The sequence below is a fragment of the Prunus avium genome, chromosome 2 (assembly GCF_965620075.1).
Source record: "Prunus avium chromosome 2, drPruAviu1.hap1.1, whole genome shotgun sequence".
NCBI classification, from domain to species: Eukaryota; Viridiplantae; Streptophyta; class Magnoliopsida; order Rosales; family Rosaceae; genus Prunus; species Prunus avium.
Window position 1 is genome coordinate 25,254,443 of NC_142285.1, and position 22,803 is coordinate 25,277,245.

The 22,803-nt window shown below is 36.7% G+C and overlaps 1 protein-coding gene, 1 long non-coding RNA gene and 2 pseudogenes across 5 annotated transcripts; all 4 read right to left on the reverse strand.

The window, feature by feature from the left end:
* Positions 1–5,407: 5,407 nt before the first annotated feature.
* Positions 5,408–5,776, reverse strand: LOC110749022 (secreted RxLR effector protein 161 pseudogene; annotated as a pseudogene).
* Positions 5,777–13,572: 7,796 nt separating this feature from the next.
* LOC110744610 (rust resistance kinase Lr10-like) lies at positions 13,573–14,619 on the reverse strand. Its single transcript, XM_088249398.1, has one exon. The coding sequence runs from the start codon at positions 14,602–14,604 to the stop codon at positions 13,573–13,575; it is 1,032 nt and encodes a 343-aa protein (XP_088105524.1). The 5' UTR covers positions 14,605–14,619.
* Positions 14,620–16,257: 1,638 nt separating this feature from the next.
* Positions 16,258–19,695, reverse strand: LOC148296717 (uncharacterized). Of its 4 annotated transcripts, none has more exons than XR_015834002.1 (4): positions 19,189–19,695; positions 18,625–18,913; positions 17,803–18,161; positions 16,258–16,519 (listed from the first exon to the last, which is right to left on the reverse strand). It is a non-coding gene; the product is annotated as an uncharacterized LOC148296717 (long non-coding RNA). The 4 variants fall into 4 exon arrangements; XR_015834003.1 differs by having other exon boundaries at positions 16,258–17,553; XR_015834004.1 differs by having other exon boundaries at positions 17,427–18,161.
* Positions 19,696–19,759: 64 nt separating this feature from the next.
* LOC148296718 (uncharacterized) lies at positions 19,760–21,725 on the reverse strand (annotated as a pseudogene).
* Positions 21,726–22,803: the final 1,078 nt, after the last annotated feature.

The following is a 22,803-nucleotide window of genomic DNA, read 5'->3' on the forward strand; positions in this document are numbered from 1 at the left end:
CTTCTATTTCATACACTCACTTATGCTTTCTTGAGATGATTAAACCTTAGGTTCTGAGTGATTGAGTGTTTTCTGTGAGAATTAGAGTCGAAGCATTTTCTCTATTCAAGGTTTGAGTGTGCTTGCTTTGAAACCGTGTGCCTTTGAGCTATAGCTTCCACTTGTACACACTGATTGATCACATATCTTGGCAACTCTATGGTGTTGGCGGTATGACTAAAGTTTTCTTTCATTTTCATTAGTTGATTTCAAAGTTTATTTTTCTAACCACTTTGTTTTGTAGACTCAGTAAAGCATTTGTGGGTATCGTATCTGTTAAACCCTCAGGAGACACAACTCCTCCTACTAGGGATGCCTAGAGGTTTAAAGGCTTGTTGCATTCGCTCAATGCAATCGAGTTACCTACGAAAGTGGTCTAGTTAACTTCTTGTTTTGTTTTTATTATTTTTTTTGTTTTTATTTTTATTTTTTTTATTATTATTTTTTTCTTTTGTTTTGCTTGAGGACTAGCAAAATCTAGGTTTGAGGGTATTTGATCGGTTCATAATTGTATATCATTTTGTACCCTTCTAGCTTATGATTTGGTTATGTTTTTTAGTTAAACTTGTGCTTTTAATCCTTTTTGTGTTTATCTTTCAGTTCATTGAGCTTTAGGTAATAATGATGGCTTTAGAGAGCATAATTCATGCAATTCAAGCATGTTAAGGCCTAATTTGGATGAATGGATGAAGAGCTTAAAGACAAACTCATTTTGGCTACAGCCCCCTGCCAGTTCAGTTCCGTAGGTCATATTGCAAGCTTTGTTTCAACAACCTACATAGCTCGAATGAGGCCACATTCTTCATGAAAGTTGTTCCAATTGGTGTGTACTATAACATATCCAAAATTCAGCCCCATTGGATAAATCTGGAGTCCGTTACCTAGCAAACACAGAACCATGCTCAGGATGGATCTTATCAGCGCGGAAAATGAGTTAGCAATTTGTTTCGGCCTTAACTTCTTCCTCCGACCTTGGATTGGCCCAAATAAAATATGGCTGGAAAGAAGACATTCTGAACTTCAATTTCGAGTGCTTAAAGTCCTAATTTGATTAAGAGAAGCCCAAGTTGTAAGCCCTTGAAGTTTCTGGTCATGCTGACCTCAGCATGTGCTGGTTGGATGCTTGGTCATGGTGAGCTAGGTATGAGCTATCATTTCTGGTTGGAAGCTTGGTCATGGTGACATGAAGATGAGCTAGGGCTGCTGGTGGGATCTATTGGTGAAGTGCATCAACCAATTCAAGATTTTCTAATACAAGTGCATCACCCAATTTAGATTTTCTAATACAAGTGCATCAACCATTTCAGATTTTATAAAACAAGTGTTGTATGCATTAGCCATATTGAATTCAGATTTTCACTTCCCCTAGGCCTATAAATAGGGAAGTTCTCTAAGCTTGTAAACACACCCCAAGGGGGGGAGCTCTCAAACACTTCTCTAGAGCTCCCTTCCCTTCTCTCCCTCAAATTCTCTTAGTTTCTCTTTCTAGTTTTCAATTGTTATAATGAGATCTTTGTGCTGAAATTTTCCTTTAAGTCTTTCCAAGTTCTACTTTAATTTTCATTGTTATGTAAATTCTTTTCTTTAGTTTCAAGTTTGATTAGTTTCCAAGTTTCAATTATGATTTTTGTTCTTATTCATTATGCTTATAAGTTAATATGCTAGTTTGAATGATTGATCACCATTTAGGCTTGCATGTTAGCTATCTTGGTTTGAATTAAGAGTAGACACCATACTTTAATTCGAATTGAACTATGAATAGGAAGAGTATGTATGGACATTCGACAACAGGGATTAGATACATGCTTGGTTGTTTAAATTGTTCTTCTATGCTTAATGGGTTCCTAATGCTTAATTTTAGGTTAGACAACAAATGATCAAATTAGGGAATTAGGAACACAAGGTTATGACCACACACCATGGCTTAATCATACATTAGCTAGAATCAATCCGTTAATCTAATTGAACTTGGGAACTTATCTGCTTGAGTTAGTTATTTTCTTTCTTCCTTGTTTTATTTATTTCCCTTCTTTTTCATTTCTGTTTTGTGTAGGGAAAATGAATTGAATCATTCAATCACCAATCCTCGTGGGATCGACCTCGCACTTACATACGCTATACTACCGAACGGCTCGTGCACTTGCGAGTATCACAAGTTGAGGATGCAGCTGAATCCATTTTGGTGCAGCTGTATCTACGCAACAATCACCAGCTAGATGGATATGATTAACCAATTTGATGCAAGCAGACGGGCTTGACAAAAAGTTAGTCTTGAGCAGATCAAAAAACGCATGCATCCTCTGTGGAGTTGGATTTGTCAACCTTGGGACTAGCTGTTCGCGTTTCCGAAGAACTCTTCGCCCGAGTAGATGACTCTTTGACCTTTTTAGCCGTCGTCATCCTCACCTCTAAAGGAGTCAACGACGTTGAATCAGCTCCATATTTGACTATTTTGGAGGCAGATCATCCGAGTCTGGGCCATACTACTTCCATCTCTCGACATCCTTAGCAGGGGGCAAACCACCAACTTTCCTCTGATACTCGCTCAACAACCAACGCCATTCACAAAACCTCGCTTGGATGTTCAGGACCAGACAGACCTTAGCCATGTCCTGCTCGAAATCCAGCTTATTGCTGATATCATTCTCTGCAAGCAGAAGACAGAAGTAAGTTACTCACACATCAAAGAATTAAGTCAAAATTGAAGCAAATCAATAGAAATTTTTGCCTTCCCACCATCCGTTGACCTCTAACACATAGGCGTACCATACACGATTTTCTTGGCTGAGACTGTCAAATAGCTTGGCTTTGGATATACGGACTTTGGCATACTTCTAGGACCTCACTTTGAAGAAGTAGAAGAACTCCCGCACTATCAAATCTAGCTTGAAGAAACGGCTCATATTCTCAAAACACATGATTGCCCAATAGATGTTCGGAGTACATTGGCTTGGGGCACACTCCATGGCAGATAACACCTTCTTGAAGAACTTCGACAATGGGAATGTGAAGCCTAAAGAGTAGTAGAAGGGATGAAATGTGATAATTCTGGCATTCGGATAGTTCTAATCCACACAACGCACATCTTCAGTCGAATGCGCCGCTAGCTTGACATGCATGTCATTGAGTATGGCAGAAGCATAGGTGGCACGCCACTTTTAGAAGTGAGCCTCGGAGGTAACATGATGCAGATTAGCAACGAATCTCTTCTTGTGCACCTTGGAACCACCCCATATGTACAAAGGCAATTGTGAACTCAGTGATTGGCTACCATCATCGGAACACATGGTCAGTGGATAATTGCAAAGAGGGAAGAAAATTGGAAGTTAGATACCGTGTCAAAATCCTAAATTGCGGCACAAAAAAAAGAGGCAGCCAGCCACCATCGGCAGCTACTGACAGCAATCAACAGCTGTCGACAGGAGCCTAGCGAAAAACGCCAGCACCAGTCCAAGCAGCAGCGCAGCCCAGACCATCACCGTCTTTCTGAGTTGCGATTCTAGCTGCAGTGCGGTAGCGGTAGTAGCCACTGCCAGCGACTGCCACTCCCGCCACCATCGCTCTAGTCACCACGTGGCGATGACAACTAGCCGGGCCCACCCAGCTAGTTCACGCTACGAGCAAAACGGGGGAAAAAAAAGCGAATTCAAGGCAGCCAGTGTCGGTCATGACGACAACTAGCCGGGACCACCTAGCTGGTCTTCATTGCGAAGAAAAAAAAATTCAGCCTACCTTGGTGTGCACGACGAATCCTCTCCTCGACAAGCAGTACACTCCTTTAATATATCTCTCACAAGTTAGAAAATAGAGGATGACAAGTTTGCAATTTGAAGAGGGGTGAAAAAAAGCTTTGTATTTATAAGGGTTGGGCATCCTAGGTCAAGGAGGAATCACAAGCCCATTCCTATTGGGAGCCCAACTCCAAGAAGAAGTCAAAAGCCTACCCCAATTAGGAGCCCAACTAGCAAAAGGCAACTCAAATAAGAAAGCCCATATGCAGTTGGAGAGCTCGATAAATATTTTTTATCTCCTCCATGCCTCCGAGTGCCATGCAGAAGTTGGGGGGCATTGTGGAAACATAAATTTCTCCAACCAATAATAAGACGACACGTGAAAAAGGAATATTCCTTAGGACAACTAATTACCCTAATTAAATTCTATTTAATTAGAGAAATTATGTTTGGTTTAAGATAGGAATATCTCCCTAAATTAATGAACTAATGGCCACCAAATCTCTTGGAGTAATTTCTATAATCTTTTGGGGAAGAATAATCCTAACCAAATAAGGATTGTTCTCCCAAAATCCTAGCACACAAGGAGACTGTAAATACATAGCTACACAAGACATTCAAGGTAATTCTAAATTCTAATCTCAATTCCAAAACCCTACCAAAAAACCTCTCTCTCTCCCCTTGCCGTCACCCCTCTCGACACACATTTATACCCAACTCTGAGAGATAGAATATGAATTGCATTTCATCCTCAGAGAAAGGCATATTTTGGAATAAGGAGGTTCAGAGCCAAGGAACACAAGAGATGATATCCTATCTCTCTTGGAGATACAAGTACACAATGACACTTGATGACTTAGAGTATATGCTCAAAAATTTTAAGTATCATCACTCTCTGTTGACAAAATATTTGTTGATTATTTTTTTGTTTCATTTGCACATCCCAGACTTAAGTGCTTAAGTGCCCAATTTTACAGCTCTTTGCTCCATATGCTTCAATCATATCACCTTATACCTTCCTAGAGCCGTGACTACATTGGTCACACTTCCCTGATTTCTTTTTTTTTTGAATTAAATAGATTGGCTAAGAGAGTGAGATAGGATAAGAGACACTGACAATGACTGTCCAAAGTCACCAAGAGGATAAGATAATAGCTCAAAAAAAGAAGGGGGATTATGCACAAATTAGGCAAAGCACAAAATCATTCAAACTTCACACCATCAGAGATGAGAGAGAGGTGTTAGACAATTGCATATCAAGTAAAAACATTTTTTAGACTTGACTAGTCAACTACATGTAAGATGACTAGTCAACAGTTTTGAAATGTGCTGAAGACAAGGAATAGACATGTTAATCAATCAATTGAACAAAGGCCAATGGACTGTCTGAGTGTGACATGTTTATGAAAGTCCAAGGCCTTGGTGAGTATATATGCCAGATGTTTCTTAGAGGGAACAAACACTAATGTCAAAATGTCGTCTTCCACTAGATCTCTAATAAAATGATGCCTAATGTATATATGCTTTGTTCTAGAGTGTTGAACAAGATTTTTGGAAATATCGATTGCATTCATGTTATCACAGTGGATTAGGAAGGATGATTGAGAAAGACCATAGTCTTCCAACATCTGTTTCATTTAGAGGAGTTGTGTACAGCAACTTCTAGCTGCAACATACTCTGCTTCAGCAGTGGATAATGACACAGAATTTTGTTTTTTGATATGCCAAGAAACAAGGTTGTTGCCAACATAAAAGACTCCCCCAGAAGTACTCTTCCTATCATCACTACAACCAGCCCAATCAGCATCGCTGTACCCAACAAGATTGACACTAGTGTCATAGGTATACCACAACCCAAAATCAATAGTTCCACTCACATATTTTATGATTCTCTTGACAGCAAACAAATGAGACTCTTTGGGATCACTTTGGAACCTAGCACAAACTCCTACACTATAAGAAATGTCTGGTCTACTAGCAATCAAGTAGAGTAGGTTTCCTATCATGCTTCTATAAAGAGTTTGATTGATTCGACCCAAAAAAAAGAGTTTGATTGACACTTTTCCCATGTAAGTCTCTATGAACTTTAGCACTAGTGCTCATTGGATTCTTGCAGATTTTGCAGCCTCCAAACCAAATTTTTCCGCAAGATTTTTTGCATATTTGGATTGAGAAACAAAGATCCCATCATGGCTTTGTTTGATTTGAAGACCTAAGAAATAATTAAGCTCACCTACAAGACTCATTTCAAATTCACTAGTCATAACATGAATAAATTCTTGAACATGCAAATCAGAGGTAGAACCAACCACAATATCATCAACATACACTTAGCAATCAAAACATCTCTTTTGAACCTTTTTACAAACAAGGATTTGTCAACCAACCCTCTAACATAGTCATTTCCTAAAAGATGAGAGGATAGCCTCTCATACTATGCTCTAGGAGCTTGTTTCAAACCATAGAGTGCCTTTTTCAACCTAAACACATCATTTGGATGATGTGGATCTTCAAAACCCTTTGGTTGATTAACATAAACCTCTTCATTCAAAAAAGTAGTTTTGACATCCATTTGATAAAGTTTAAACTTCAAGTGACAAGCAATGGCAAGAAGTAATCTCACTGATTCTAACCTTGCAACAGGGACAAAGGTTTCATCAAAGTCAATTACCTCCATTTGATTATAACCTTGAGTAACCAATCTAGCCTTGTTTCTTACCACATTATCTTGTTCATCTATTTTGTTTTTGAAAATCCGCTTAGTACCTATAACATTTGTGTTGATTGGTCTAGGAACGAGGTACCAAACATCATTTGTAACAAACTGGATCCACTCCTCCTGCATTGCAAGAAACCATTCACCATGGTTCAAGGCCTCTTTTCACATTCTTAGGTTGTTCCTTTGAGATATAACACACATAGCTAATTTCCTTAGTTAGTTGTTTCCTAGTTCTCACTCCCTAATTAAGAGGACCAATAATGACACTCTTTGTTTGAGTGAGAGGACTACAATCAGCACGTGAGTTGTCAACCTGGACAGATGAGCTAGAATTTTGAGGTTGATTATTAAAAGTTGACAGGTCAACAGGGACATAATTGCTAAAAGTTAACAGGTCAACCACTAGATCCAGAACTAGAGATTCTCCCTCGAGCATAGGAGGTAAAATACCATCCTTATCTAATGCCATCTCAGTAGAAGCAGCAAAATCATCAACATTGACATTTATGGACTCAATGATGGTTATGGTCCTATAGTTGTACACTCTATAGGCTTGACTTGAAGTGGAATAACAAAGAAATATCCCCTTGTCAGTTTTAGAGCCAAACTTAGCAAGGTGCTCCCTATCTCTTAAGATATAACATGTGCTACCAAAGACTCTAAAATAAGACACATCAGGCTTCTTCCCTTTCTAAAGCTCATAGGGTGTTTGCTTGGTACTTGACCTCAAAAACACCCTATTTGAGATATAACAAGTTGTATTTACAGCTTTAGCCCAAAAATGTTTAGCAAGGTTTTTGCTATTCAGCATTACCCTAGCCATCTCAACAAGGACTCTATTCTTTCTCTCCACAACACCATGTAATAGTTGTAGAGAACTCATGTTTAATCCCCATCTCCTCACAAAATTTCAAAAACTGAGAATTCTCAAACTTAGAACCATGATCTGTTCTAATTCTAACAAGAGGGAGATAACTAGTCATCTTCTCTTTTTGTAAAAGATGGCAGACATATTTAAACCTTTGAAATGTTTCTGATTTTTCATGCAAGAGTGAGATCTAACGTAGAATATATTTCTTGCCACCGAAGGACAACGTTTGAATAGGACCAACAAGGTCCATGTGAACAAGTTCTAAACTTACTTTCGTTTGAATGTGTTTGACCTTCTTGTGTGACACTCTAACTTGCTTGCCCAATTGACATCCTTCACAAACATGTTGATTAGTTTTGTCAGGCTTTGGTAGACCACTCACTAACTCTCTCTTGGACAATTTGTGCAAGTCTCTAAAGTTCACATGTCCTAGTCTTTGATGCCACAAGGCACTTGTTTCATTCACTACCTTATTGCAAACCACTTCTTTTGTATCATCAACTCCATCCACGCAGTAGCAATTGTCCCTTGATCTTGCCACACTAACAATTTGATTTCCACCTTTTTCAATAATTTTGCAGCCATGCTTGAAAAATCTAACTTCCAGTACTCACTCATCACACAACTGACTTACACTAATGAGATTGGATGTGAGAACCTCAACAAATCTAACATTCTTAAGCTCGAGTAAACCAGGGATACAAACATTACCTTTTTCAACTACTTGAGACTTGTGACCTCCACCAAAAGTCACAGTGTCTCCATCAAAAGGATTGAGAGATGAGAAAACATTCTTATCACCAGACATAAGCTTGGAAAAGCTACTATCAAAGTACCAAGCATTGGTGTTTGATGCAGCTAAAGCATTTAGTACAAGAAGACTTTTGGTTTAACCTTTTGCAACCCAAGTAGATTTAGGCACAATGGATGAATTCATTTTAAGAGAGACAAGTTTGGCAATCTTAGTTACTTCACTAAGCAAATGATCAACCTGATCTTGCAAAGATCTGGGATTCCTTCTAGACACGGAAGATAATTTTTTGGTATGATCTCTTTTGTACATATGACAGACTGGTCGAATATGACCAGTCAACCCACACTTGTGACATGTTCGAACAAACTTTGGTTTCTTGACTACATGTTGTATATCAAGTGGTGCAATGACTTGAGTTGTAGACTTGACAAACTTAGTGGTAGAACTAGACGCACTAGAATCAAAGTGATTATATCCAAGACCACCTTTGTCCCCATGAAGTTTTCCCATATTCAACATTTTGTCAATTTTTGAGGCACCAATGGTCGACGATATAACCTTACCTTTTGCCTCATTCAATTCACTTAGGAGGTGTTTGTTTGAATTTTAGAAACCAATACTGCTCTCATTTAGCATATTTACTTGATTTTCAAGATTTCTCCTAATTGACACAAGCTCAACAATTTCATTTTCTAGGGACTCAAATTTGTCACTCAACTCCTTTTTGGTTTCTTTTAAAGTGAAAACTTTATGTTGGAGTTCATGGTTATTGGCCTCAAGTTTGAGATTTTCATCTTTCAAGGAAAAAGTCTCTTTGAACAAACAATCATATTTTCTTCCTAAGGACTCATATGATTGGTCATCTGAATTAGAACCAGATTTATCTGACAACAGTTGCACAGAGGCAACGAAGGCAATCTGTTGGTCATCAACAGAAGAAGAAGATGAATCCTCTTGAGATACATCACTTTCACTCTCACTCCAGCTTACTTTCATGGCTTTGTCCTTTTCTTTGGAGTATTTTTTTCTGGTTGTTTGCACAATCGGTAGTATAGTGCCCAACTTCCCTTTAGTGAAGGGTTTGACATCCTTGTTTCGCTCATTAGACCGATCAGTTGATGGTCTAAATTTTCTCTCACTTTCAGAACTATCATCTCGTGCAAACTTCCCTTTATCCTTGAGAATTCTTCTACATTTTTTGACAAATAAAGCTATCTCATCCTCAGAAGCTGAGGATTTTTCACCATCTTTCAATGAGGTATCATGCACTCTTTGTAGTGCAAATGTTTTATTTTTAATTTTTAGTGTCATTTTCCTCCATGTTCAACTTCATCTCATAGGTTTTCAATTTACTTACAAGCTTGCCAAGCTTAATTTCATTTAAGTTATGGACTTCCATGATTGCGGTTTTCTTTGCTCTAATCATAGAAGGAAGAACACGAAGAATTTTCTGAACAATAAGAAGTTCTTCAATAGGTTGACCAAGACTCATGGCTTCATTCATGATCATCTCAACTCTCCCATATAACTCAGAAATAGGCTTAGTTTCAAACATCCTAAGTTCTTTAAATTGTGCAAGCACCATTTGAAGTTTCAGTGTTCTAACTTGGTCATCTCCTTTGTGAACAACCCTTAGTTTGTCCCAAGCCTGTTTAGCATTAGGAATGTGTTGTATGTGTGAGAATTGTGTGCTAGACAGGGCTGTAACTAAGCCATTTTTGGCCTTCTTGTTGGAATGTGTAGCAAATGACTCAGATTCAGTCCATTCGGATCCTAGGTTTGGGCACGACTTTACCCTCAACAGTCTTGACTGGAGGTAACCACTCTGTTGTGAGATATTCATTTGCATACTCATCAAAAGCATCAAGCAATATCTCAATTTTTTCTCTCCATGCAGCATAATTATTTCCATCAAAGAAAAGGGGGGAGTTACAAAATCCTGCAACTTGTTCCCTTTCTATAGTGAGCACACCTAAACACCAAAACAAATCCTAGGATCTCTCTATTTGTGTTAAGAGCTGATGCTCTGATACCAATTGAAATTGGTACTTAGGTGACGAGGGGTAAATTTAAATGTTATTCAAACAGATACAACAATATTCACACACTTTAAGACTTGACCAAATATAATTATGACTAGTCAACTGCTAGTCATGAAAACCATAACCAAGATCACACACACAAAGCATAACAATCTACACATGCAAGCCTAGAAGATTACTAGTGACAACCTAGGCACTCAAAATGACCCGTCAATCTAGGCATCCCCTGTGCTAGCAACAACTATGGTGAAATTGTGTGAATACATCATAATCAAATAAACAGCAAATAGCAGATAATGATGACTAGTCAACTACACGAACACAAATCCATATGCATGAGCATTATGCGATGACTAGTCAAGAACACAAACCTAGAAAATAACGAAACTACAAACCAGAAAATTGTTTACCCAGAAACCCACTATTGGGGAAAATTGAAGGTCATCAATTGACCAAGCAATCCACTAAGCAAAGAAGATTCTTATAAAGAAACTCAAGCAAGCTCAAGAAATCCTAGGTCTATTTAGGAAGATAAGCTATACTTCCTTTGTGCAATCTTCTTCTCCAACTTAGCAATGCTAGCAGCTTAGTCCTTCATGGCAATGGCAGCTCCTTCTTCAGCTCTTTCATCCCATGGCACCAGCTAGCCAGCTCAAACTCGAACAGAAACCAACAATATGGATTCAAGGAGAAATGACCAATTTCTTGAAGAAACCAATCTTTAATCTAACCTAGATGTATATGAGAATGTGTTTGTTCTAGCTAGATGCAGATTTCATATTTCAAAAGCAATTTTTTAAAATCAATTTAGAAAACTCATAGATGAAAATGATCGTTTTCTCTTGAGGAAGGAGAGCAAAAAGGTAGCAAAAATATTTTCAAAACCTTACCTCAAAGTTTACAGCTACCAAATGAGGAATCAATGGGCTTTTACCCAAAAATTCCTAGGTCAGAATAGTACACATGACAAGCTAAGAAAATTTGTAGAATAGGACAAAAAGGTTTGTTAGGATCCATCTGGAAATCCTACTGATGCAGAGGATGACTAATCATATGAAAACAAGATGACTAGTCAAAATCTTAAGAATTCTAATGGATGATATGCACAAATTATCTTTGTCAATTTGATTGATCCTCCATAAGATAACAGCCAGATAAGAACACTTAGAGAAACAATTATTAATCTAAACTTGAGCTTGGGTAAGTACAATGTATGTCCTATTACAATATTGTCAAGGGAAGTCAAAAGAAAAACTTAAAAAGCATAAAATCAACACATCTCTCTCTCCTCACACGGCTAAGCACCACCACACACACAACTAAGGCCACCCGACTTGCCTAGTGAGAGAAAACTCAATCCATTTTAGCTATTGTCGTATCTTTTCTCAAAGATCCAATTGAACTAACTTAGGCATCGGAGGACCTTTGGTCAACACCACCCGGGTGTGGTCTATTTACTCCTATTTAATTCGCAGGGATCAAGGAAGAGAGAAAAGGAAGATCAAATATCAAAGAATCAACCCGCGAATATTCACCTGTGAGAAATTTGAACAAACAATAGCCACATACTACCCATTAGTTTCTAGGTGAATTAGTTGCATAACCACAAGAGCCACATGTCTAGCCTCTTTTCATCTGTTGGTTACATAAAAATAAACTAATAAATAGTCTTAATATTTTGGTCATCATATGAACAGTAACATTTCACCTTTTTAAGGGACAACTGCAACTAATATGTTATGTGAGTGCAATATTAGTGATTAGTGCTCAATATTATTGTAGTGAATTGTAAGGCTGTGGTGCATCCGTGGCACCCAGTGGATCGTTCGTCTATGAAAATAGCGGTTCATATGTTGGAAGGAGGAGAAAACATGACCATGCCCCCTAATCCTTTTGTCTCTGCGGGTCCTACAACAACACAAGCAAGCATCCCTGCAAAACGCCTAGAGTTGGAAGCAATTGCTTAATAGAGTAACATGTACGTATATGTATATTTCAGCTTCTACTGTGATTGTCAAACCATATAAATTTCATAGTTTGTGAAATTTAAACTCCCATAAGTTGTGGAATTTAAACCCTTAAGCAAGCGCTCCAATTTGAAATGAAAATAAGACAAAGTGGCAAGAGTTTAGTGTTTAAAAATAAGCTTATACTATTGATAGAACACAGCAAGAGTTCTTTTTATTTTATCGATAGATGAGAAATTCAATTAAATTGAAGCTCCGTACAAAAGCAAGAGTTCCTGTTGTTTTTTTTTTGGCCCTGGTCCCTCCCCATTTCCTCCATCTTTCCCTTTTTCATTCTCTTTCTTCCTCTTCCACGTTTTGGGTTACTGCTTTGCAGAGTCGTTTTCTTTCTTTTTCTTTTTTTTTTTCCTCTTAACTTGGTTGTTTTTTGTTTTAGGCGAAATTACCGGTTTTTTCGGGGTGGTGTGTTTACAAGTTTTGCTATGCTTTTTCTCTCCTTATCGCCGGAGGCTGCGTGTTATCGTTGAATCTCAACAACTATCATTGACTCATTGACTCTAGATATGTCTCTCCTGTCGGTTTTCCTCGATGGCACCTTTGGAGTTTGGGATGCCCTTAAAGTGCAAATAGCACTTATTGCTTGGATTATGGTATCACTGCTCGTTGTACTTGTTGTAGCGTGGGTGGCTTCCCCACCACCATTTTTCATTGGTTACTAGTTTCTCTTTGGTGGTTATCAACTTAGTTTGGTTGTGAGGCTTGTGGCTGTTGGATTGTGCACGGCGCATGTATCTTATTTGTCTTAGAGTTTCTTAAGGCAATGTTGTATTTTTTGGGCTTTTATCTATTATGGGCATTTGCTATTTGTGCGCTTTATGTTTTTGGTTGGTTCTGATTTGATGCCTGTTTTGGAATATGACTTTATGCCAGTTGTAGGTGTTATGCCTATTTTGAGTTTTATTTTTTTAGTGTTTGAACTCATTTTTTTTGAGTTTCTCTATACATCATCATTGACTTTTTATTAATGAAACTTGATTCCCAAAAAAAAAAAGAAAAAAAAGAAGAAGACAAAGTGGCAAGAGTTTAGTGTTTTAAAAATAGTACTCGTTCCTGAATCAAATACATCAAAACAGCATGAGTTCTTATTTTTTCCGTAAATGAGAAATTCAATGAAAATGAAGCTCCGTACATAAGAACATACTAAAATGCAGAAACTGAAACCAGATAGAGCAGTTCGGGAAAAAAAAAAAAAAAAAAAACTAGATAGAGAACCCAAACTTATCTAGACACCCAAGAAAACTAATCTAGGAGCCCAACACTACTCTAGACACCCACACGAAAAACAACTACCCGAAAACCCAACATCAGAACCAAGAAAACAAGTAGAGAAACGCTGCACAAGTGCTGGAGAGTGTTTAAAAAATAATTGCAAAAGTTGCTACCTCATCATCACCTAGGTGACAGAGTACATGTCACCTCTACGTTAGAACATGTATGGTTCAAATTATCATGAATATCTACAGGCATCTCTTGAGGGCATAGAAAAGGCTTAGGAGGCATTTGTAGGCTTTCAACATCTCCTTCGAGCATCTTTATAACTTTGTTCATTGCCGGACGATCACTTGGCTTCAATTGAATACACCACAAGGCAGTTATAACCATCTTTTTTACGATTTTCTTTTCTTCCTCTGTTATATCCTCCATCTCCAACTCCTTTCCCTCCTTATACTGATCGACCCATGAGGGGAAGTAAATTTGGCTTGAATGCTCTGCACGTGCATTTAAATTCTTTCGTTTGCTTCCCATTTCCATCAATAGCATTCCAAAGCTATAGACATCAGCTTTGTATGAGACGCCACCAATATTTTTGTAGAACAACTCAGGAGCCATGTAACCCATTGTTCCCCTCGCTGCCGTTAACGAGACAATACTGTTATCCGTAGGATATAATTTCGCAAGCCCAAAGTCAGAAATCTTTGGAACGAAATTTTCGTCAAGAAGGATGTTACGAGGCTTGATATCAAAATGTAAAATTTGCATGTCACAACCTTGGTGTAGATATTCAATCCCTCGAGCTACTCCAAGCGAAATATCATACATTTTCTTGTAACTTAGCAAGTTACTCCCTTCTTTAGAATAAATGTATTTATCAAGAGATCCATTTTGCATGAACTCATATACTAAAGCGCGCTTCAAACCCTCAACACAATAACCAACAAGTTGCACCGCATTAAAATGGTGAATCCTTCCAATGGTAGCTACCTCACTAATGAAATCTTCCCCATTAGCTTTGGACTTGCCCAACATCTTAATTGCTCCAAAACGGCCACTGCGTAATTTTCCTTTAAATACCGTGCCAAAGCCTCCTTCACCTAACTTATTCTTGAATTTGTTAGACATCTTTTTAATGTCCCAGTAAGAGTACCTTATCGGCAGAAAATTGTTATCACCATGCAGAAAATTTTCGATCGTGCTATACATTGACAAATGTCTTTTCCGCCATGTATAGATTAAAAACGCAATCACAAATGGAGCCAGTATAAATGTTACCACGAGATGTGTACTGCACAAGAGCATTACCAAAAAAAAATTCATGAGAAAATTACAGAAACTGACTAGCTTTTTGATGCATTCTTTTTACACTTTATCACATCCTTTATGTCTATCAAATAGCTATGTAAATTATTGTGCAATTCATCATCTTCTTTTTTCGTTATCAATTTAGGCATTCTATAATTACTCGTAAATGACCTCATGGGCTCTTCATGTGTGAGTGATAAAGGAGTGTAAGAAGTGAAATTGAATTGCTAAAACACGCTCTTACCGAAGATAATGATTATTAGTAGCGTAATTCGTGGCCATGGATCACCTGCGAGCAATAAGACAAAAGTCGACAAAATCAATCAAAGACTTTTGACTATATGTTTGGAAAAAGAATAAAGTAAAAAAAAAAAAAAATACAGTGTTGAATAATTAAAGAAATAGAAGCTGTTTTTACCAAAAAAAGAAATAGAAGCTGTTACCTGAGCTAAAGAGTTGCGCCTCATAATCTGCAAAAATACAACAAAAGTGAAGAAAGACAAAAACAAAAGACTTTGTACCCTTTTTTTAATACAAAAACAAAAACAAAACACTTTAAGAAAGATCATTTACCGTAAATCAGCTTCAATTGATCCAAAATACCTACAATAACAAAGAAAAACAAAACTAGCACAGTTGTAACTTTGCCGCATAACAACTGTAATATATACATATAATACTAGAAAAATCACATTTATGTACCATGATAAAATCTAGTTTGTCATTTATAAACGAACATAGTGCTTCAAGAAAAATGACAACCATTAATTGAGTGGTCTAATGGTTTCAAATTCAAATGATTTTTTAGCTGAGAAGATCTTTGAAGGCATATCTAAAAGATAGACACTATGCCAAAAAAGGGCTTTAGCATCGGATAAAATCCGTTGCCTATTACACATAAATACCGTGGTATTGGTGACTGTTGCCTATTCCTATGTAATAGGCAACGGATATTCTCCGTCGCTGTTTATTACTTACTACATCGGATATCAAGTAAACTCCGATGCCTAAATGATTTCCGGGTGCCAAAAAAAGGTTTGACTTCTGACGCCTAAACTCGAAACAGCATCAGTACTTTCAAAAGGGAGGAGGCTAAAGAGGTCCAACATCATCAGTAGTTTTGAAAGGGATGAGGCTAAAGAGGTCTAACAGCATCAGTGATATCTATTATGCTGATGCATATTATCAATTACAACATCGTAGAAACAAATAATGGTGTTGTGAATTATGTTATACATCATCGCTTTTTTTATTTTGCGGACGTGAAAAGCCTCCAATAGTGCTGGTGGTTACATAAATGCTGATGCTACTTCTCGTTTTAGGCATCAGTGATAATAGATGTCTTGTTGTTTTTATCTTTTAACTTCAGTTATTTTTGGAAAATTATAAACAATAGGCATCATTTATGTAAGGAAAAGGTAGGTATTTTGCTTGTTTCACATCACACTTTACTTAGTTACTATAATAGTATTTAAGAAAGGCCTCATTTCCAAATCATGTTGTTTTGCCATTGCTCATAAAAAAAAACATTATATCAACAATAATTTAAATATATCCATAATTGTCTATATATATATATATAAGCAAAATACTTGAATGATCCATACTTGTCACATCCAAATCACAAATTTACCAGCCCTACACCACAAATTATCCGTACTTGTCTATGCATAAGCAAAATACTAGCTAGAAAGACATGTAAAATGAAGGAATGTTTAGCTTAATCAAAAAGCCATTCTAGGACATGACTTGCCAATTCTTCTCGCACCTCATCTAATTCCATTTGGGTGTACGTGTCCTTCCTTTTAGCTCTATACTGGAAAAAAAAAACACATAGAATGTAAACACAAAATATGAACATAAGCATAAAAAGTGCAAGGTACTAAATTTGCATAAGATATGTTGTCACTTCAAATGAACCAATATGCAAATTTACAAAATCATATTGGTGAACAAGAAAATCTAATTTGTCAATCAATCTAATTAGATAACAAGAAGTCATTAATTGGATCCCACTTCATGTTTAAACTAGCAATTAAATGATCATGTGATGGGGTAGAGAGTTGGACAAGCACAACTAGCATTTTTTCTCAATTGACACAGACCTAACTACCAAAAAAACAGAGGCACATTGCTGTGAAAAAAAATTACACAAGGTTCATTATTAACACAGACCTAACTACCAAAAAAACAGAATTTGTCAACCAATCTAATTAGATAACAAGAAGTCATTAAATGGATCCCACATCATGTTTCAAATAGGAATTAAATGATTATGTGATGGAGTAGAGAGTAAGCCAAATTTTTATGTTAAGAGTAAGATAAGAGTCAATGGTGAACCATATGCAACCAGACCTCAGCATATCAAGTGAGAACAAAAAGAAGAAAAACATAATAAGAAGAATTAGGATATGCATTTAGATATAAAGAGACAGAGCATATGCAAATTTGGCACAAAAACAAAAAGAACACACAAGTCAATTCTAGACACAAGAAGTAAACAACAGAAGAATAAGAACAAATAAAATAATTCAAAACAAATAAACAAATGCCCATCAACAACATAAAGTTGTGACAAAATCTTCATTAAATTGGTTGATAGGTCCTCTTTTTGTTCTTTTTGTTCTCAGTACAGTCAAGTAAATTTTGGTAAATCAAAGCTTATTTGTGTTTGCTTTGAGAAATCAAAGCTTATTTGTGTTTGCAAGGTTTCTGTACTTAACCTTAGAAAGTAGCCTCATTTATGTTCAAGGAAACACACTACACAGTAATCAGATTGATAATGAAGTTTGTGTTTCCCTGTTTGTGTCATCTTCAAATTGCAAGATGTTTTTTCATAAGAAACCAAACCTGTAACAAAATAAAGAGGGACTCAACCAACTACTTGCTGATCTTCAGCGTATAACTCATCATAAATAAACATGAACCAAAGTCAAATCTAAAACTAAAAACTAAACAGCAATCAATATTAAACATATATAGAATTGAAATTCTCATTTAGTTAGTTTTAAAAACCTAAATTTCTGCCAATACCAAGATAGATTCGACCCCAAAAAGCAAAACAAATTAAAACTGAAATGAAAAATAAAGAATTCTTACCAAAATGTGGAGCAGTCAGTGGTCATGGGGAAGTGGCGTTGATCCTTGGCAGCAGAGAAAGAGGATTAAAGAAATTAAAATGGAAAATTAAAATCAGAAAAGGAAGCTGTATTCAGAATCATTTCTTTTCCTTTTTTTTTCTTTTTTAATGGGAAAAACAACATTACAAGAGGAAGTTGTATTCAGATTTCTCAAACTTGAAGTACCAAAGCAATGATGAGCATACAATAGTAATCTGATATGTGTTCAATCTTAAAAAGTAAAATAGAGAAAAAATGAGGTCATTATCTAGATTTGGTATCCTCTTCCTGTTTTTGAGTCTGGGCAACTTCAACAAAAATCAGCCTCCCATCAACCATCTGGACAAATTTTAACAAAAACTTCAAAAGAGAAAAACAAGACTGAAGGTGTTCACTAAAAAATACAATTTAAAAACATATGACAAAAACAAAGACTAGGAAATTTGATCAATGAAAAACACATATTCAGTACATAAAAGATTAGAATATGCAAGTATAAGGGCTATATGATCTGCAATTTGGTACAAAAACAATTATAATATGAGTCAATTTACCAAATCAGAACAAAGATGTGTTAGTAGAATGCCAAAATAGTACGATCACCGCACCCTAATGCTTAACTAACAAAATACCAAAATGGCTGTACTTTTAATAATTTAAATGCAGCGCCAAAATGAAATATCCTGCCTTTTCATCTCAAAATTATACAGAAGCTAACAAAACTGACGCATCAAGTGAAAACCAAGTATATTTTTACTCAAACAAAAAGCAACTGAAGAAACAGAAGAGAAAGAAAATAAACCTGTATTGGTAGGAACAGCCCTCCAATTTCCAGGACCATGTTCTTGAATGTAATAGACCAAAATGATATCTTCTTCAGGAGTCCAAGGTCCTTTCTTGACCCCTTCTTTATCACAGCAAGGAGGCCTGCCCTTTTATAAAAATAAAATTAAAAATTTTAACCATAGGGAAGAAGGAAATTACCCTGCCATTCATGGCCTTCAAAGCTTTTTGTGCCTCAACATCTGACTTGTAAGTGACAAAACCGAATCCTTTGGGTCTTTGAGTTATACGGTCCACAGCCATTCTAGCTACATACAGTTAAACAAAATCATCACAAAGGTAAAAATCAGTCAGTAATTTCCACAAATTACAGAAGAAAATAAATAAATAATCGGAGCAAATTAATAAGAAACGTAGAAATACCATCTGTAACATCTCCAAAAGAAGAAAACAGTCACTTGAGTTGTTCATTATTAGTGAACAATGATAATCTTAAGCAACAAACCCAATAATCAAAACACGCATTTTATAAAAAAAAACCCTAAAAATAGATTTGAGAGAAAGAAAGGGAAAGAGAGAATACTGCTGACGAAGAGCTGCGAAACTCAATCTTTTGTCAACCCAAATCCCAGATATCTACTTTTCTTTGAGCATGAAATCTGAAGAAGCAGATTTAACATTTATGGGAACATATAGGAAGAAAAACGAGATCCAGACTCAGATTGGCTTTTGGCATCACACCAAAGGTGTCCAGTAGAGAAACTAGAAAGACTCTACTAAAATTTAAAGGTTTCTCTTGCACCAAAGGCGACCTTTTGAAGCTCGCCGCGGCTGAGGGATGGGCAGGGGTGGCTGGGCTTTAGTCCTGAGGAAAGCACCGGCCATGGTGGGAACATCTGAGAGAGAAAGAAGCAGTGATGGAGGAGAGAGAAGAAAGAGAGAGTTTGAGAGGGAGAGTACAAAATTGAGAGAGAGATGGAAGTTAGGGCGAGAGTTTGAGATGGATTGAAAAAATTGAGAGGGAGATGGAAGTTAGGGCAAGAGTTTGAGAGGGAGAGCGTGAAAATTTTTGGACTAGCGTTGACTACCCTTTAGGCATCGGTGGCTTTTTAAAAAAAAATGTCCCTCTTAAAAAAAAAAAAAGGCAAATCACTTTAGGCATCTATAATTATGAGAGATGATGCTAAAGGGAATCAAAGGCATCGTCATAAAAAACCAAAACTTCATACTAATGTCTTTGTACCTGTTTAGTATCGTTATTTATAAAATCGATGCCTGATGTTCTAATAGCATCGATTTTCATTTTACCGATGCCTATGTAGTGTTGCCGAAAGTGAAATTTGGCATAGTGAGACCGTTCCAATTTTTGAAATACAATACAGAGTGTGAGCCCATAAGGGTATTCCTTATTTAAGAATCCCTCAATTGAAGCTTTCGATATATATATATATATACACACATATATATGACTAAAAATAAAGACGTACCTGTATAACACTTATAACCAAGTGGGAACCATTGGTGTGGGCCACATTCAACAAAGGCAACACCTAAGCTATGATAATAAAGCAAAAAGCCATGCGTCAAAGCGTTGTGTACGTATCTGTAACTGTAAGAAACGTTTTGGTAATTTTCCTTGTCCAAGGATTCACTCATCATAGTCGTCCACTCTATACTGCACCCGTCCTCCAGATCCGACGTCGTTGTATCGTGAACCTTGACATAACCTGTCCTACTCAGATTATTAATGCATGGAGCAGTCACTAAGTTGAGAGATGAATTCACTGGATTTGCACACTTGAAAAAAGTTACAGACTGACTTGACGGATAATACAGATCCCCCAGACTGAAGTTAGAGTAGGCTAAAGGATAACGAGGAATGGAGGAGCAATTGTTCTTTTCAAGGTCATGATCTACGACTCGGATATATGTGTAATCGTAGTTGAGGGCCAGCACCAAGTATTTTCCAGAATGTAGGTGCAATACCGTAACGTTGTTGTCGCAGTGCAACGTATACCTCTAGTCCCCGCGGTATTCTGGGTCACGGTTTAGTCGAAAAGGGTAGCTTATGTTGTGGATGTGGCCGCAGGAAAAAGGAGCACATGTGTACACTACAAGAAAAACACGTATTAGTGGCCACCCACTTCGTCACAGAAACTACCCTTTTTGGTCACTGAATGCAATCAATGTCCACATATTGGTGTCACTGGGTGGTCACTAGAAGCTCGTCACAAATTCTATTTAGTGGCCAATGTCAACTATTGGTCACTACAACACAAAGAATTGGTGGCTATCCATGTCTGGTCACTAATAAAAACGCTATTAGGGACCACAACTTTGGTCACTAAAGGGCTTACAAATTGGTCACCAAAACATGCATTTTGGTCACTGACACTGAGTCACGTGCCCACATTAGTGACCTACTTGCTTGGTCACTAATGAATTTCAAAAAATTGGTAACTAATTAGGTTTACCTCTCCATGTTCTTTATTTATTGTATTACAATATGAAATCACAATTAATTTCTTTTAAACAGTGTTGTAGATAAAATTTATAGCATCAAAATAATTCATTTCATTCAAAAGCAATCCATATATCTAACATTCTTCCAACAAATTCACAAGATATCTCAAAAACAAAATGCTACATATTTAAGTTCAACCTAAATGTCAAGTGATTCCCAAAAACAAATAACATAAGATTCATCACTAGCAATCTTTTTACTAGTGCATCTGTCTCATTTTGCCTTGTCAATAAACCTTCTAACTGATACTTTTGTGCATTGGAATTCTCCTTCATTTCAAATAACTCATTTGCTAGAAGCATACATTGTTTCTCTGCATCATCACCCCTTTTAGTTGATTCATCTGCCCTCTTTTTAGCCTCCTCAATTGTTGCATGACTGCATTGTCCAACTTAGAAAGAACTGAGTCATATGTTTCATCATCAGACATCAATTCAATAGATTCCTCATCTGTTTGTGTCAACTTCTTCAGCTTCTTCATCTCATCCTACACATAACATATACATCATGTTCATGTACAATAAGCTCAAAGGATCTGAAAAAGCTCAAAAGCAATAAAGACTTACAAAAGCATTCTTGGCATCTTTGCCAACCATGTTGTTTTCTTTGGGCAAAATCGAGTGAGCTGAAACAAGTCAATGCGGCTAGGTTCTTCTCCAGTTTCAGAATTTCTCTATTTCATGTATTCATAGACCACCATCATTTTAGTTCAATCGTCTAATAAATTCCTAGGTTGTTATATTTTAGTTTTTTTGTTTCCTATGATTCTATACAACTGTTTTTACTAGAAATCTAACCATAATGCTTTATTAATGAATATATACACTCAAAAATTATTTCTTTCATAAAACTTGACCCAATCTTTATTTACCACATACATACTTCCTACCACATCGATAACATTAACCTACCAATTCTACATGTGATTGCTCACAAATTCTACCAATTCGATATGAACATCAATTTGTTCTTGAGTGTGTGAGTTAGCTCTGTCTTCTTAAACATTTTACATGTTGTATTCCCCTCCCCTATAGCAGTATCGGCAACAGCATGTCTCTTCTTGGCACGTAAAATTAACATCAGTCTTTACAAATGAAGCTTCAGACAGAGTGGTTTAAAGAACAGTTTGTTTAAGCACCTGCCATATCAGATACAAACTTAATAATACTATTTTAGTTATTCATTGATTTTATGTTTCAATAAACATGGCCATGAGGAAAATATACATACCTGAAGGGTGCAAACAGTATCCGTAGCTGACAAGATAACACCAAGTGCTCCATGTAGAGAAGTGAAATAAAAAATATGAGCATAAAAGGGCAAAAATAAGAAGGAATAAATGTTTCAAATACAACACAAATACAAACTCAAACCACCAAAACGTGAACACTATCAACTTGAAACTGCTGTTGGTTATAGTATACCACAACAACCTATAACTTTGGAAATTACCTGGAAGCAGAGGACAAGGTCTCCAACCTTCAAATTTTGACAAAGTCACCCTAAACATAAAAGGACCACCAAGAAATCTAATGACAAAGTCACCTTTGTTTGTGTACTAACCATGCCCCATTTTTTGATCACCTTGCCTCAAATTCCAACTCTGATAGGTTTCCGGTCTTTTCTTTTGCTTTCAAATGCAGAATAGTAAAATAATAAAATGATATGTGAATG